At 42.2% G+C, this 18,626-nt stretch overlaps 1 protein-coding gene across 1 annotated transcript in view; it reads right to left on the bottom strand.

Moving 5' to 3' along the window:
• The window catches only part of MYO3B (myosin IIIB), a 329,793-nt gene that overhangs the window by 283,918 nt on the left and 27,249 nt on the right, over positions 1-18,626 (bottom strand). Inside the window, exons 2-5 of the mRNA XM_073306891.1 lie at positions 15,425-15,608; positions 7,387-7,521; positions 3,605-3,709; positions 3,246-3,345 (exon numbers count right to left, since the gene is read on the bottom strand). Coding sequence (XP_073162992.1) covers positions 3,246-3,345; positions 3,605-3,709; positions 7,387-7,521; positions 15,425-15,608 — 524 coding nt within the window. The remainder of the gene's footprint in view (positions 1-3,245; positions 3,346-3,604; positions 3,710-7,386; positions 7,522-15,424; positions 15,609-18,626) is intronic.

The following is an 18,626-nucleotide window of genomic DNA, read 5'->3' as shown; positions in this document are numbered from 1 at the left end:
CCCACCACTCAAACCCTGCACGAAACACAGAACTATAATTTTTCTCATGGGATTTTCTATGGTGTTCTCATCAAAGTATCTTAGCATTTTTAAAAAATAATGAATGTATCTTCACAATGCCCCTTTGAGGTTAGGCAGTATTATTATACCTATTTTATACCTGGGTAACTGAGGAACGGAGATTAAAGCCAAAATTCTCAAATGTGTCAACTAATTTTCTGTGCCCAATTTGAGAAGTCTAGGTCTGCTTTTTCAGAGTACTTGGCATTTTAAAGCACTTTATATGTTCAGAGCAGAGCTCCTATATACCACAGCTGCAGCTGAGCAAGGTCAGAACTTTTGAAAAACAGATCCCAGAGTCCTGAAACTCCTGCCTCACTCATTACACACCTTCCTATTTCTGCAACAGATGATGCAGGCGTAATACAGACAACAGCATCATTCACTACACAACCCTGTTTCATACCCCAAGAAGGTCCATCCAGTGCACAAATGAGGCAGGGCTCCTGCCCTATCCTCTTCCCCATAACTAACCCACAAACTCCTGTGCCATGTCCCCCGACACCAGTTCCTGCCCCATCCTCCCATTGCCCTTTCTCCTCCTTCTGTTCTTGCCTGTGTTCTCTCCCCCTGCTCCTATTCCCTATCTGTGACTCCTGCCCCTTTCCCCCGTCCCTCTGCTCTTGCGCCTCTTGTTCCTATTCCTGCACCCGTTGGTCTTCTGTCTCCCTCTGCTCTTGCCCCTTTTCCAAATTTTTAGTTTCCTGTTCATAGCCACCCCCACAGCAGGGATGGTTCTTGGAGTGTCACCCTGGGCACCAAATCACCCTGCCACTCAGCTTTTTTGTTTGTTTTTACTCTACTGATTAGCTGCAGGCAGGGAGGGATCAAAAACAAGCCACAGCCAGCCACTCAGGGGCATGGGGCTGCAAATGTTTTCCACCCTGGCCAGCAAAATGGCTAGCGCCATTGCTGCTCCCCAGACTCCTGTTCCACCACCCTGAATCTCTTCCTCACCTTCTGAATTTGAGTCACACTATTTCCTCCTTCCCCTTCACACTACCTGCAGCAAGGGGATCCAGAACACTGGAGAGATTGTTTCCCTGTCAACTCTGCTCTCAGTTCCTGGGCCTGGGTCCACAACATCCCTTGGTAACCAAGAGGAGTAACTGCAGGGAAAGTGTTGCCCAGTCCCTGGAGCCCCAGAATAGCGCATGCTCAGTCAGCCCTTTTGTGAGGATTGCACATGCATAGTCCTGTCACATGCAAGGGCTGTGAGGGGATGGCATGGGGCATGCTCAGTCACTCCCTGGAGATGGCACATGTACAGTCCTGTCACACACAGGAGCATGCTCAGTTCACTCAGAACCTGAAGAGAACTTAGGTGCAAACTCTAGTAAATCTCTACTGAGTATGTGTGAATTGCAATTTTTTAGACAGCCACAACTCAACCAAATTTGGGCAAATTGTCAGAGGACAGACAGAGTCACGTCCCGGACATTAGGGCATCCCCCTGCCAAATTTAAAAGTCTCTGCTCCAAAGAGTGGGAGTGCTAGAGCTTCTTGGTGAAATCATTGTCAGTATTTGTTAAACACTGGAAAAACAACACACTTTTCCCTAAGCTCATTCTAAGAAACTCTAACCTCAAGCTGTAGTTTCCTCCTTCATATCAATATGTCCAGTGGTGTGTTCTTATTTTAGAAAGGAAAAGGAAGATTTCTGCCAGTCTACACTAGTTATTGCTCAAGATTATACTGGCAAAACCGCCTCAAATGAAAAGTAGCGTTGCTGTAACTGTGTCGGTCCCAGGGCATTAAAGAGACAAGGTGGGTGAGGTAATATCTTTTATTGGATCAACTTCTGTCAGTATGAGAGACAAGCTTGTGAGCTTACAGAGAGCTCGTCTTCAACTCTGGGAAATTTATTCAGATTGTTACAGTTAAATACAAGATGGAACAATTATGCTAAACAATCTGTTCCATCTTGTATTTAGCTGTAACAAGCTGAATAAATTTCCCAGACCTGTGTGGCATGGAAGCTTGTCTCTCTCACTGACAGAAGTTGGTCCAATAAAAATATTACCTCACCTACCTTGTCTCTCTAATGAAAAGTGATTTTTAGCCCCACCATTAAATGCCAAAGAGATTACTAGACTATCACTAGTTTTGCCTTAGGCCACATATGTTTCTCCCAGCGCCACTTAAAATTGAGTGTCTCTACACTCAACAGTAATGAATTTCTGTCCCTAGCAGCTAATAAAGAGGCATCTGCTTCCTAAATTTATTCCACAAACAATCACAAACAGATTTTAAATATAATGCTAGTTTTATAATATTGTGACATTAAAATAGTTACGTTTGTTTTCCCCTTCATACATCATATTATAATTCTGGGCCATTCCTCTATTGCCAGAATTCTGGCATGCCAGTTTTATGGTACTTTCTCGTTATATGAATATTTTACTTTAGCAACATGCAGAGTTAGGCAAACAGCTGTACAGTACTGTATTTTCAAAACTGTTTATCTAACACTTTATACTGACTCACTATGATTTCATATATTACTATTTTCCTGCTCCCTTTACTGTTAATAAAATTTCTCTTTATATGTACATATCTGATTCTAGAGAGGAACTACAGCATTCTTTTACTTTACTAAACGTATATGTATTTCAACATAGAAATATTCATCTGGGGTTAAATTCTATTGCAAAGTTCCCTTCCTCTGTCTCTCTCTTTATGCCTCTTGTGATGTTTCCAGTCCTGCCAGGCTCATATCTAACAGCAGTAATCACAAATTAAATGGATCTGTTAGTTTGTGGACCCATAGGACCACTTTACCTTCTGCTCAGAGGGAATAAATGTGCTTAAGGCTAGTGAAAGCCATTTGAAAGAGAAGAATGTATCCTTTTCATATGCAAAAGATGAAATATTTAAATTTAAATGAGAGACAACTTCCCTGAGATATGACATTCCTAATGGAATGCAAAAGTGTTTCAAAAATAAAATGGCTTTTTAAAAATTATTGTTTTAAAAAGCCTAAAATAGATTTTCTGACAGGATTTCCTAGATTGCTCTATCTGCTACTTTTCCCCATCACTTCCTAAATATCTCAAGATTCCTCCTGGAAAATTTTTCTCAGTAATTGGTGTTCCAGAAACGCCTCTACTTTCTGAGTGGAAAATAAATGGATGCCTTTGGCTAAACTGCACACATCAAGAAAACAAATAGTAAGCCGTCATTACCAAAGTCAACAAGCTTGACTCCTCCTTCTGCTGTCAGAAGAATGTTGTTCCCTTTGACGTCACGATGGATGATTCGGTTATTGTGTAAATGTTGAAGGCCCTGTATGCCCATGACGACAAAAAATAAGTTTACTCACTTATTTAAAAACAATTACCCTACTATTAGGGAGTGTAATGAAGACAATCTGCTCCTCACTATAGAAACATCTGTCCGCTTGATCACATGCTTGATATGCCCCCCTGCTGCTATAACAGCCAGCATAATATTGTCATTATTACCATAGTTTATAAATGGAAAATGTATGAGATGGGTAAATTGCACCCTCTACTGTCATTACAAGCCCCATGAACATCCTTACCAAGAGAGCACCATATAAGATGTATGAGATTATAGCTTCATCCAACCGTTGGCCACGCTTCAGCAGGCCTTTGACAAGATCTGTGACAGAACCTCCATTACACAGCTGTGAAGAGAATGGGGAAGGAAAAAAAGAAACAAAACACAAGACCTCTATTACTCAACAGACTTGTTTAGGTTGTGAATTCCTACTATAGGAGTCTGAAACATAACACAAATCCCAAACCAAGTAGATTTCCGCCTACAATTATTTAAGTTGTCATTCTTGTCATAGAGCATATTTTATTAACAATGTTGACAATAAATCACAGTACTTCGGGGGGAGGGTGAAAAGCAGAAGTCAGAGATTGTAAAATTTAACTAAAAGTGAAATATTAAAACAGAAAAACTATATTTTATTATAAAAACAGAATCTATAGATCCGGTTTAATTTATTTGAGTATTTTTACAATAATACGTGCGTTGTCTTTTTGAAAAACTGCCTTTGTGTGAAGAAAAGGCCAGAAGAGACAAGATTGATGCACTTGATAACTGGGAGGCAACAAATTACAGTCATTTCAAACCTTCACTCCATCAATGCTCCTGCTGGCAGGCAATATAAAATAGACAGCAGCCATATCTCTATACTCAGACTTGATGGCGTGCTCTGCCAACAACTGAGATTAAACATTCTGATCCAGAAAAGCACAGCTTCTTGCAAGCACTTTCCATTAATGGGCTGCCATACATCAAAGGAGGAGGAGGAGAAAAAGTAAAATTAGAACCTTTGTAAATGTGTTTTCACCCACATCATTAGTTCATCATCCATGCCCTTCTAGCAACTGTTTCCCTCTCATCCTCCTGCTCTCTCCCACTTTCTCCTTTTCTTACTTTTATATTTACAACAACTGTATGACACTTCAAATTAAAAGGAGCGTTGTTTGGAAGGGGGTTTTTTGGGAGGAAGGGGGTCATTATATTTGTTCTTCTGGAGTCACCTCTTATTTTTGCAGAGCGGTCCCTTCTATACCATACCAAGCTTTCTGTCACGTAAAAATCATATGTCTATATCAACAGGATATTTGAACTCAGATCTAAATTCCCTTTGCATTGCCAGTATTCAGCCTAAAACTCTAATGCATAAAATCAAACAAATGGCATGAAACCAAATACTAAAATCCTCCTTTGAAATCTGGTGATCTACTTCTCTTTTGTTTTTCCGTTCATCTCTAAATTTTGTCAGTCTAGTATCAGTCTCTCTGCACGTTAATTTGCTATGTGCTATGGGAGGTGTGGATATTTTTCACCATACATTGTCACCATTACTGTAGGACTAAAAAAACTATTAGAATTCTGAACTTTTCTGCACATGAAAAGTGCATTATGCTAGCTACTTAGGATCCAGAACATGTGATATACTGGCTTCCTTTATGCAAATAAGCTACTGAAATAATATTCCATCAGTGGCTGATGCAAGAGTTTGCCTTTCCTTTTTTACTTTGTAGCTTGTTCCATCCAGTTGGGAGAGTCCTTAAGCCACTATCATACACCAAATACATCTGCAGATGAACTAAAACCTTAGGTGGAAGGGAGTGTGTGTGCTTACTTACCCATGTTTAGTTATTTGCCTGGGGAGCAATCAATGCCATGTATAGTCTTTATTATCTTTATTGTACTCTCTGTGTACTATTGAGATGTGTTGTGCTAATTTTATTTGCATTCTTTTTTCACTAAAAGCTGAAGCCAAACAGAAAAGTAATCCCAAGTAATGAGCTATGGTAATGAGCTATGAAGCCATTCAGCTCTAGGCCACCACTTCAAACCCAACCCAAGTTGATTGAAAGTGATACAGTCTTATGGCTGTTCAGTAGCATATATGAAATCAATCACCTTCTCTCCAAATAGCTAAGTACCCACAACATAAAGACCACCACCAATTTTGACAGTGACACCTGTGTTGGTAGTCAATAGAGAGCTCTGGAATGAAATGATCATGGACACTGAACTAGCCCCCTGCCCCTAGAGGTGGTCCTTACATAAGAGAATTAATGCATGTTTTTAGGGAAGGGTGGTTAAGCCCTCATTACACAGCTGTGTGATATATCTTTTCTATGAATAAATATAAAATGTTAGTTCTCAATGCACCTTCCACCATCATATAAAATTAAATTAAGGGCCCACTTCTATTTCCCTTACTCACTTTGAATAGTACCTTACCATGGACTTTAATGGAACTACTCACCTGACTAAGGGATAGCTCATAGTAAGTAAATGTTGCAGAATAGTGCAAGAAAAAAAATTTTAATTAGAAAATTTTAAAGATGCTCATCACAATGACTATATGATTTCATCAAAGAAACAGTGATCACAGTAACTGAGAGCTTTGTATATACCCTTTTATTGAAAAAAATTATTACACTATTATAAAATGTAATTGCTGTGCACAGACAAATCTGTGTGCAATTCTAAGGCAGGGAATATTTCCACGGTCAACTGTTTCAATAAACTTGTCATATCTAAGGAAAATGAGAAGTTTTGTCTTAAATTTCTTTACAGATTTTAAATTAGGTGCACCAAAAACAACAAGCTATACATCATTAATGCAAAAAGCTAGCTTGAGGAAATGGTATGTTCTTCTGACATTCATGACTGTATTATACAGAACAGCATGTCTGATATACTTTGGGATAAGAGCGTTAGCTGTTTTTCTATTAGTCATTAAGAACCCATACAGCAAAAAAACCTGCTAATCATTTTGATAGCCATTGAAACTTATTATGAAAATTGGCATATGGTACCAAATCCTGTCCTCCATACTGTATAATGCTGCAATGCATAAAAGTCAGGTTTATTGTATTACTGGGACAGGGATAAAGTAGAGCATAAAGTGATAGTACTTTACTCTGATTCCACCCACAATCCCAGAATAGCTGGATGGTCCTTCTAAAATGATCAGTAACAAACAAGTTAGTACTCACATTTATATTGATGTAACTATGTTATAGAAAAATACTGCTATGGTGCCACACCCCCTATAAGATCACTCTAATCTCTATGCTGGGCTCAATACACAATTAATCCTTTAGGAACATCCTAATCATCTGAGTGAAATCTTGGACCTACTGCAGTCAGACAATGACATTAACTGCAGTGAATGACAGAACACGTGAGCCAGAATGACATCCCTCATTTTGAGAACACTGAAAGCCTGCTAAAGGGGCAAAGTCTACATAAACCATTTAAAGTGCTAGATATTCAACAGCATCCTGCTATTAATTTTACACTGCCATAAGACAGTTTTCCCCTTACATTCTCTCAGCCCACATTTGCAATGGGTCCCAGGTTTGGTAAATACTGTGTATGGTACTTCATCCTGAAGTCATCTTTTGGATTATCCAGAATGAGACCTTGACTTCTCAACACTAACACAGACGTTTTCTCCAGCATGGAAGACCAGTTTACTTTCAAGTAAGAAAACTACTGTGGAGCTCATTCTATGTTTCTGAAGACAGAACAAAGTACCTTGAATGGCAATAAAGTGCTGATACCAAGCCCCCATGTCTGGGGCTTGTCACTGAATAAACACTGAGTGTGTTTTTTTGAAGGGTGAATCTGCAAACACCTCCCACGGCCAGACTGTTTGATCAATATCTCTAAACACAGAAAAAAATTCTAAGGTTTGTCTCTCAGTACAGAGCATAGAGACCCATCATTTGTTGTTTCTGTTTTGTTCACTTCTAAAGGGGAGCACCTCGCCCTGAAAATCCATTTTAATTAAATTCTAACATTATCAAAATATCTTACCTCAAGAACCAGCCAGAGCTGTCCTCCCACGTATTGATCTGCTTTGTAAAACATTCCATAAAACTTAACAACATTGGGATGATTGGGAAGAAACTGTAAAATATTATATTCTGCTTCAATTTCCTCATCCACATCCTAAATGGAAAACACAAACAAATATGGTGTATAAATAAATAATAATTCAGTACAACAAACAAGTGAATCTTCATGGATAAAAAGAAGTATCTATATACTATTTTATGCTTTGAAATGTCTTTATTGTGATGCACTGAAAACAATCTGATCAAATAATAAAATCTGGTCAAAAACCAGTCACACCACAATTGTCTTATTGCAAATAAAAGTGTGAACTCCATGTGGAGTCAGTAGTTTTGCCTCAAGGGTACTCTTAATGCATAACACACTGCTACCACAAAAGCAAAAATGATGCTTCGCTCTGCTCACTTGTCTAAATGGAAAATTTGCATATATATCTTTTCTAATCTGTTCATTAAATCTGCATTTCTGATGGTTGAACTACTGTAAACACATGGATCTTAGCTTCATTTTTTTCTTTTTAAGGTAATCTAGTTATATAGCAGTTTTAAAAGACATTAAATGGGACATGAATAAAAATAACTACATCTTTAAAAAAGGAGAAATAAAGCCCACAGTGGAAAACAGACACAACAGGAACTATTAAACAGAGCGAAAATCAAAATCTACAAGATAAGCAAAAATTTGCCTAAAGAGGGATTTTTGTGAAGATGAAATAACAAAGTACCAACTATATTGCACAATAACCCACATGAGCCTCAGTTCAGCAAAGCACATGCTTAAGTGTATTCCTATTCAGCACAGACTTTGACTTTAACAGGACTTGCGCACATGCTTCAAAGTTAAGCGTGTGCTTAAATAATTTACTGAATTGGGATAGTTTGCTGTATCAAGACCCTGGTGCTTTATTCCGTTAATCACAATGTACTTAGTACATTCTTCTGACTCATATTGTACAAGGGATGAACAAGTTGTATTTCTGTAAATAAAAAAGGGGCAACTTTTCTCAGTAAGGGTTTTAGTCTGAATGTCCCAGTCAAATTCCAATGTGGATAATTACATACTGAAATACTGTGGTTTCTATTGGACACAATATTTGTCACACATTGAGGTGTAGGTGGTACAACCTACTGGTCAGAACAGGAGTCTGGCCTCGTGATCAGAGCAGAATCAGAGGACAGAACTGGAGGCATGGTCAGGAGGCAAGTGAATGGTCAGCACCAGGGGTCAGAATAGAGCCCCAGGGCAGAGCTGATGTCATGGTTAGGAGACAAGCCAGTGGTCAGAGCCAGTAGCTATGAATTAGGGGGTTGGAGGTATGCAGAGATTAGGGATGGAATGGAGCAGGCAAGGAGTGGAGCAAGGGCTGAACAGGAGCAGGTCTGATGCAGCTATGGGCATGGAACACATTGAGCAGCCACTCTGCTCCTGTTGCTACCAGGCTTAAATAGGGATCTGTTGACCCTTCTGTCCAATCAGGGAGCACAATCACTTTGTGAGGGTTTACTGAGTCCATTCAAGGTCATTGCATTGTTAGGTGACCATGCCCAGAGCCAACTGAGTTTCTGACAGTATTCCCCCCTTGTGGGCTCCTCCTAGGGGCTCATGGCCCTTGCTTGTCAGGTTATCTTCAGTGAAATTCCGTCAGTAGATCAAGAATGCGAACGTTTTCTTCTGGTTCCCAGAATCACTCCTCTGGCCCATACCCCTTCCAGTCTGTCAGATACTGGAGCTTCCCCCTGACTTATTGGGAGACGAAGACCTGTTGGATTTCATATGCCTCCTGCCGATGGACAGAGGGTGGAGGAGGATCTACCCAGTTGGGGAAAAAATTGTCAACAAACGGCTTAAGGAGAGAAACATGAAAGACAGGTGAATCTTGAGGGATTCTGGCAGTTGAAGCTTAAAGGCCACTGGTTTATTATTATTACTGGTCTAATACTTGACCAGGTATTGATGGTCAACCTTGACCGAAAGATGGCCTGTTCTCAGATTCCCAGTTAAGAGCCTGACCTTAGCCCCTACTGCAAGGTTAGGGGCAGCCTATCGCTTTCAGACCATGTAATGCTTATAAGTTTCTTTACTGGCAAGTAAGTGTTCCTTGAGTTTCTGGCATGTTTTCTGGACCATATCCATGTCCCCCAGTACAGCAGAGCCTTCGGGCAGGTTTGGATGGAATCAGAGGTGAAAACCAAAATTTGCAAAGAATAGAGTGTGTTGGGTGTAAGTGTGGGTTGAACTGTTGTATACAAACTCAGCCAAACGGTACTGGGAGCCAATCATCCTGACAGAAATTCAGAAAACAGAAGAGATACTGCTTCAGGGTCTGACTGCCTCTTTCAGTTTGATCATCAGTCTGCAGATGGGAGGCTGTTAAGGTGAGGAATTTAGTGCTGAGAAAGTGAAGAAATTCCTGCCAGAATCAAGAAATAAATAAAGGCTCTCAGTCCAAAATGGTGCATGTCATTATGCCATGGTACGTGCACATGAAAGATGTGCTCCAGGAAAGCTTGTGCTGTTTCATGGGCAGATGACATAGAGCAGCAGGGTATAAAATGGGCCATCTTGGACAGGAAGTCCACTTGAGTCAGGATAACTGAGTGCTGTTGGAGGTGCAGGAACTCCACTATAAAGTCCATTGAGAGGGTGGACCAAGGAAATGGAGGTTTGGGGAGGGGCTGTGTAGCGGGGTAGTCACCCGCTCTGGCCCTGAAAGAATTAAAATAGCCCTAGGAAAGGGCTGCCCAGGGGAGCCAATAGGCTAGGCTGATTGGGGAAGGAGCCACAGCTGGGGCCACGCCTTAATCAGGCCACAGCTGGCCCTGTAAAAGGGCTGTGAGCCAGGAGCTCAAAAAGACTTTCTCTAGCTGTAGAGAGAGAAGGACCTGGCTGCCTGGGAGTTGAGCAGGGTACCTGAATGGAGCAGGGCTGGGGAAAGGCCAGAGGAGCTGGGGAGCTCCAGCCTGGAGAACCCCCAGGCTGCAGGCCTTGCTGAAGGCCCAAAGCAGGTTGCAGAGGGGCAGCCCAGGGTTAGGCAAAGGCAGCAGGTCCAAAACCCTCCTTGCTGATGATAAGTGGTTTACAGACTGCAGTCTGCCCCAGTGAGCGGGGGCTAGATCATGACTGGCAGTAGCCACTGAGGCAAGGGGGGATAGAGAGTTGGGGGTTCCCCTGGGTGGGGAGACCCAGATTGTGGGTTACTGCTGGGGGCAGAACCCTGATGTAAAGGGGCACCAGGGTCCGGAAGGGACATGGGGGCCAGTGGCAGGCAAGACTGACCTGCAGAGGGCGCTCCATGCTGGAAGAGCTAATTCCCGAGACAACCAGCAGGAGGCACCGCACCAGTGAGTAATCGCCTAGCTACAGGCTGAAAGAGGCCCATATAGTTGTCTCACAGGTTCTTCATACAGGCACAGAGGTCACAGGACTTCACATAGTTTTTAACATCTGTTCATAGGGTCAGCCACCAGAAGTAACTGGTAATCAGGTACCAGGTTTTTAATTGGGCACAATGTCCTGCCATGGGTGAATCATGGCACAACCTTAGCACCTGAAGTTGGGAGCTGGAAAGTGGTCATCATGTGACTAGTGAGGGCCCCACGGACAAATTGGGAGGGTTTAAGGAGAGTGTGAGGGCTTTCTGCTCCACCTCACAGTACTCGTCCTTGCAGGACAAGGCATTTGCCTTCTCATTCTTAGACCATGGATACTAGGTAACCATAAAGTCAAACTGGGAGAGGAAAAGGACCCAGCGAAACTGACATTGGTTGAGTCATTGTGTTGTCTGTAGATGCTCCAAAATCTGATCTATCCAGACTTGGACAGGGGCATAGGCCCCCTCAAGGAGGTGGTACCACTCCTCAAAGGCAGCACTGATGACCAGGAGCTCCTTGTCCCATACATCTCTCACCAGGAGTCATTTTCCAAGAGAAGGCAGCACAGGGATGAAGCAACTGGTGAGAGGACCGTACCTATTGCAAAGTCCAAGGCATTAGTCTCAACTATGAAGGCCTTTGTAGGGTCTGGATGGGTCAAAATGGTGGCAGAAATAAACAACTTTTTCATGTGGTTGAAAGCCCCCTGCATGTCAGGGGATTAAGTGAACTTAAGTCTATTCTTGAGGAGGGACATTATAGGGGCTACCAGGTCAAAGAATCCTTGGATGAATCGCTGGTACAAATTTATGAATACAAGAAACCATTGCACTCCACACATATTCAAGGGTGCCTTCCACTTGGTGAGGGCTGCAACCTTGTTGGGGTCCTGCTGGAGAGATGAGACAGCCCAGAAACTCCACAGTATCCTTGTCAAATTCACATTTCTTGTGTTTCACATAAAATTGATTTTGGTGAAGCCAATCAAGAATGGTGTGGCACATGGTCGTCATGGAGTTCTTGGTTTTCTGGAAAAAATGAGATCATCTAAGATAATCACAAATTGAGGATATCTCTGAAGACATTGTTCATGAAATGCTGGAAAGTTGGAGGGGCATTACGCAGACCAAACAGTTTGACCAAATATTCAAAATGGCCATAGCTAGTTCAAACCGTTTTCTTCCATTCATCCCCCTGTTGGACTCTAACCAGGTTGTATGCTCCATGCAGATCTAGCTTCATGAAGACCTGAGCCAAATGGATTCTTTCCAGGAGTTTGTTTACGAGAGGAAGAGGATATTGATTACAGACAATGATCTTTTTTAGGGCTGGATAAGCAACGTAAGGTCAGAGGGAGTCATCCTTCTTAGGCACAAAATAGATAGATGTTCCCATGGGGGAAGTCAAAGGGTGGATGAACCCGTTACATAGATTTTCTTCAAGGTACTCTGGGAGGGCCTGCAGCTCAGGTTCAGATAAGGAAATATGCATCCAAAAGGAACCTCGGTTGAAGGCTGATTGGGTAATCATAACTGTGGTGAGGAGGTAGGGCATGATCATTCTGTTTGCTGAATACTCTGGCATATTCTAGGTATTTGGCAGGAATTTCAGGCACTGCTCATAAATCTTTGGTTCCTAACTCTGGATCCTTCAGGGGCTTCAGCATACTGCAGAACGTGACCAGCCATTGGCTTGAGCTGCGGAGGCATGTTCGTTGGCACCGCAGGGAACACAACAGTATAGATCATGGGCACAATCTAATTCGGGGGTCATGAATGGTGAGTACAAAGCACGGATGACCCTGAACTGCAAGATGCCTCAGTGACCACCAAAGGTAATGACCTCCAGGAGAGCTGTCTGATGCTTAATGGGGCCTGAAGAGAGAAGTGAGCCATTGATAGCCTTGACAAGCTCAGGGAAATCCTTGCAAAGGATTCCATACCCCTTAATGAACTCCTGGTCAATGAAATTGCCAGAGATGTCCAAGTCAACCAGTGTTCTAAGTGGACATGAGGGATGGCAGAATGCCACAATTGAAGAGGGAGACAGAGCAGGGAAGCGTGCTGGTTAGGGATTGCCAAGATTCTGGCAGATAGCTGGCTGCACAGCTTGCTGTGGGGAAGAGGGGAGCATTGACCCAACTCTAGCCCCCCCACACTGGGACTGGGCTTTGGTGCTTCCCAAGCTGGAGGTGGACCAGTCTTTGGTAGGACACCCTGCTGCAACATGCCTGGGCATCCCACAATATAGGCACAACCCTAATGCCTGATAAGGATTTTTTTGTTGGCAGAGAGGTACGGCTCAGTCAACTTGCATCATTTTGGGGTCTGATAGGGCAATAGGAGCTCCAGGAGACATAAGAATTCTGACCAGCGGGGGTCTGGTGGCCTGTTGTTTTTCTTAGGCTCCCTCTGTTAGCTGATCATCAATCCTAAAACAAAGATCAATTAAGGCTCCCAGACTAGGTGGAAGTTCCACCCATGCTAATTCATCTTTGATTGGGTCATTGAGTCCCTGCTTGAAGTTGTGTCTCTGCACAGTGGATATCTGCAGCCAGACATTTAAATTCCTCTGCATATTTGGTGATAGAACCAAGACACTGCCAGAGGACATGGAGAGCAGCTTCTTCAGTATATTCTTGATTAGGATAATCAAAGATACTCTCCGTTGCCTAAACAAAGTTCTCAAAGTGTTCAAGGAGAGGACTGGACCCCTGCAGGAGTGGTGATGCCTACTTCAGGGCCTCTCCAGTGGGCAGACTAAGCACTAATCCCACTTGGGATTGATCCATGGAGCATGACTGTAGCTACAACACGAACTGGAATCCACAAAACTTGGCATGATCCCTGTTTAATTTATCAGGTAGGGGCAGCTTAGGCTCACAAAAAGTGGGTGCATGATTTGGGAGTACAGAAGACACTGCCTGGACATGTACCTGGGCCTGGAGGGACGCACTGTGGTCACACAGCATGGTGATCTGAACCTGAAGTTCCTGTAGGACCCCAACAACCTCTGAGAAGGTGGGTTGGCCTCCTTCTGGGGCCCCTCTATGCCAGCTAGTAGGCTGCTCAAACTGTCACACACCAAGGTATACGCAGTGAGACCTAGTGGTCAGAGCAGGGGTCTGGCTTAGTGACTGGAGCAGAATCAGAGGGTAGAACTGGAGACAAGCCAATGGTTGGAGCCAGAGATCAAAACAGAAGCAAAGGGCAGAGCTGGAGCTGTGGTCAGGAGACAAGCTGGTGGTTAGAGCCAGGAGTTAGGGGGTTCAGAGGTAGGCAGGGCTAGAGAAGAGCAGGTAAGGAGGCAAGGGCAGGACAGGAAGCAGGTCTGACGCAGCTTCGGGTGCTGCTAATGCAACCAGGTTTAAATAGGGATCAGTTGGCTCTTCCATCCAGTCAGGGAGAACAGTCACTTAATGAGGGTTTACTGGGCCCTGCTGAGCTCATTGGGTTGCTAGGCGACGGCAGCCAGCTGAGTCCCTGACAATATTCTTCTTCAATTCCTGTCTTAACTATTGTGCACTGTCTCTGTGCACTGTTAAAAAGCTGCTGCTTTCTATTCTACAGCTGGCAGCACTTTGGTGGTGGGTGAAGGAATTCCATTGCAGAGTTTGTATAGATTTGACAGTGATATGGATCCTTTATGATGAACAGCACTATAAGAATGTAAGATATTACCATTAGTGTACTGGAAATGCCACCATACAATCTGATCATATTCATGCTCCAACTGCTGCAACCTTGGATACCTAAAATCTGTACCAGCGAACTACCTAGGTGCACTGCCAGAAATCAAGGTCAGCATGAATGCTGATTTTGAATAACACATAAGGCTATGAAAGGGGCAGATCTTACCAAGTGCTAAGCAACTTTCACTCCCACTGATGTCAGAAGTCTTTGTGAGTTGAAAGTGTTCAGAACTAGAGTTGGCTGAAAACCACAAAACAGGGTGCAATTTCCAAGTGGCTGTTTGGGTCAACCAGATTCATGCCCCTCATTATTCTTGTGATGTTTAGGGGTTGGCTGTTCATCATACGAACACACACATTTGTATGTGAGCAAGTATATTCCCTACTTATTTACCATCTGCTGTGTGTCATTTGCAATTTGCTCTTCTGCTGTTTGAAAAATTTCAGTCATCCAATAAGGGAGCAGAAATGATACCATGTGTCTTAAATGACCAGTCACTCAGTGAGAATAGTTTGAGTGAACAGTTTTCTAACATCTCATTTATGCAAACAAGTTTCAGCCAAACTACTGATGAATATTTGTGAATAATGACTAACCATACAATTTTGTCAAGTCATAGAAAAAAGGCAAAATTAATTATTCTAAACAGATAATTCAGTCTGCTCTCCAGAGCACCTTGTAGGACTGTGTCCTAAATTATACAAAAGAGCCTTACAAAGGGGTCAGTATGAGGCTGGATGCAGGGTTTAATCAGTTTTTTTTTCTCTTTCTAAACCAAGTAGCCCACCCCTGCTCATAATATATTTAACAGTTCCCTCCAGGATATTTTCAGTTTGCCTAAACTTTGAGTCAGAGCTTCAAGCCTGTTTGAGAGTAAAACCTTTTAATTGTAACAATGAAGATATTATTAAAATAGGATTATAATCTTTTACTTACACTGATAGGATCCAGAATTTTTACTGCAGCCAGACTCCCATCTTTCTTATTGGCGACCTTATAGACTTTACCATAAGTGCCTTTTCCAATGGTCTCTATAATTTCCCAGGTATCTGAGGGATCAGCTAATGATGCCTGTCCAATCATATTGGGATTATATTGAAATAATCCATATAGTGGCGCCCTGGAGAACAAAGTTTGTACATTCGTTAAATGTTATGGTATTTAACAAACTGTTTCTTATTCATTTATTTATTTAACAAGCTATCTGAGGAAACAGATCAAGCACAGAATATGGAACAGAATGGAAACAATAAGCTGCTATTGATGGCTTCCTTCTGCCCTGAGCACTACTGCTAGCCATAGAGCACTGAACCAACAGGGCAGGCAAAGGAAGAGCCAAATCAAAATCCAGAACCTCACCAATGAAGAAATAAATATGGCCCCACTGAACATTTCTCTTTCCCAGTCTTCAGCTTTACAGGTTTGGAGTACTCTGCCCATTGCCTGGAAAAGCAATGTTGAGCTCTGCTACCTTCTTTTCTAGCATTTGGACCAAATGGCTCTCAAGTGACTCTATGCTAGAGATGGATTCTTGTGAGCAGGGAAGGGAAAGGTGCCCTACCCTGGGGACATGAGAAGGGAAATAGTGGAGGCTCTTGGAGGGAAAACAGGAGAGAAACTGAGAAAATGCATAAGGAAGGACACATTCCCTGATTATTAGGACCTTGAGCATGATTCTGGGCACAGCTATTTTAAAGATCTCCAAATACCCAACCAACCTGTGGTCAAAATTTGATCACTCTGGAAAGGAACTAACATACAGCCAGAAGGGAAAGCCAGGGAAGGGGAGATCCAGCAGGCAGAAAACTGGCAGGCTGAAGAAGTGAGTGAACCGTAATCAGGGAGAGCAAGCCATTAGAACAAGAAGCCTGCATTATTATCATGATATAGGTACTGGGTCAGTTTAACTCTGGTGGAAGGTGGCTCAACTCCATTGACTTCAGCAAAGTTGTGCTCACTTATTTCAGGCTGAATTTGGTCAATACTTTTATTGTGTAAGTAGCATCCTCTAATGTTCTTATTCTCACTAGTTGTGTCAGGAGGATTCATGTGGGAAAAATTACAACTGGAAACATGTAGTAATATAGTGCCTCCCATCTGAAGCCAGGGACATTCTGTCTGGACTTCAATAAAGGGGGAGAGTGAGCTTGGAAATGTGTGTTGGGTTTTATAAGCACAAAGTTAAAATTCATGTTTAGTTTATGCACTTTTTTTAATTGTATGGACATTGTACTCCTTAAACCCAACCTTATTCTTTACAATACTTTGGTTCTTTACATCAGGCTTAAAAAGTCCATGATAACATTTCGGAAGCCCCAGCAATGTGCTTGACACTGTTCAAGGAACAAGTCCTTTCTCCAAAGTCTAAAGGATACAAATAGAGAAACAGGTCATGTTGGAAAGTCTACATTAGCTTGAAGGTTTAAGGAAGGGGGCTTTGAGTTTGGTTACTGGCTCATTTGTTCAGGACATAGGGTGACCATACATCTCATTTTGGCTGGGACAGTCCCTTTTTTAAGACCTGTCCCTGACATCCCAACTTGCCGGGCATTTGTCCCATTTGCTCTTGCCAACTGATCATCAGCAAATGTGACAAATGCCAAGTTTTGTGAAAAAAAGCGGGGTGCACCAATCTAAGGGTACGGAGGAACATTCAGGAGTGGCGGTGCTCAGGCTAAAACTAGACCTCAATTCCAAATAAACCTAGACATGACTGACCTGCAAAACAAGCTGCACAATCTACCTGAAATACAATGTTCATTGACTTATTTGCCCTTTCCTGTCATCTACAGTTACCTACATAATATTTTCATCCCCAGTCACAACAAACTAGCAAGAGGATTCTTTACTTTGAAAGAACCATAGGGCTGACTAGAGATACTTATTGCTGACAAAGGGTCATGAAATGAAGTGGGAGCTCTTGAATGTACTTTTTTTGTTAAGTCTGAATGATTTTGTTATCTGATCAGGATAGAAAGGGCATCTCTGTCAACAAAAATTCAGTGGCCATTGTGTACAACACAGTGATGAACATGAATTTGTAAATATTTTATCTTAAAAAGACAAGGACAATATTGGAAATGTTCTTCATTACTGTAGCATTTAAAATAAAAACAAGAATATACAAAATCATGTACCTTTTGGTCTATTTTTACTACAATGAACTTTTGTTTGTCTTTTTCCATATGACTAAGTTTTATGAAGATAAGTGCTTTCGGGCAGGGACTGTCATTTACTATATATTTATACAGTGACAAACACAATGAGTCCCCAGCCTGGTTGAGGGCTTTAGGTGCTAGCACAAAATAAATGTTGAAATGTTTATAATAGAAAAACCTACAAAACCTAACAGCCAAATGCTAAGTTACAATGTCTTTAAGTTGTGCAGGAGGCTGAACTTGACGACCTCTTTTCCCCCTTCTGTTCTCCCAAAATCTCCCTCATATGGAATACAAAGAGCGGCTTAAAGCTCTGGTAAGCTTAGTAGTAGTACTTCCACTGACCTCACCAGAGGGTGTTTCAGTTGCCTACAGACCATAACGATTCTGTGAGTTCATCCACCAGATGGGGGACGCTTTTCAGTAGTTAAGTCTGTTCTAGCGTACAGCCCCCAATTGGCAAGCAAAAAGCAGTCTACACCAGATGTAGAAAAATAAAGATTTGGCAATTAACACTACTGGGAGTGGAGCAGCAGAGCTATTTGTGACTGTGCACTAGGGGTATTTCAGAAATGACCAGATGGCATCAGCCCGTGCATAGTACTGCACCTAACCTTATTCACAAAGTCAGAAGTTACCAAATACAAAACAGGTGCAACTCAATGGATTTGCACCCACTTACACTAAGATCGAACTGGGCTGCAGGCCTGTGGGTTTTTTTTTAAAGAGGAAATGATAACCTAAAATTAAAATAAGCCTAGTAAAAATCCATCTGCCAAAGTGAATAGCCGGGCTTATACAACAAACTATCCACAGAGTGCAACATCTCCTTGGCCATCTCTGGAGAGTATTCCCTTTATTTCAAATAGACACACTCTCCAGCAAGAAATTAAACTTGTTTTTCTAAAAAAAAAGTTTTAAGAATTATTTTAGGGAATTTCTATGGCCAGTGTTATACAGGAGGTCAGAATAGATGGTTA

This window comes from Lepidochelys kempii, chromosome 11 (assembly GCF_965140265.1).
Source record: "Lepidochelys kempii isolate rLepKem1 chromosome 11, rLepKem1.hap2, whole genome shotgun sequence".
In the NCBI taxonomy this organism is placed as follows: Eukaryota; Metazoa; Chordata; order Testudines; family Cheloniidae; genus Lepidochelys; species Lepidochelys kempii.
Note: the sequence above shows the minus strand (reverse complement) of the source record. Positions and strands in the feature narration are given on the sequence as shown.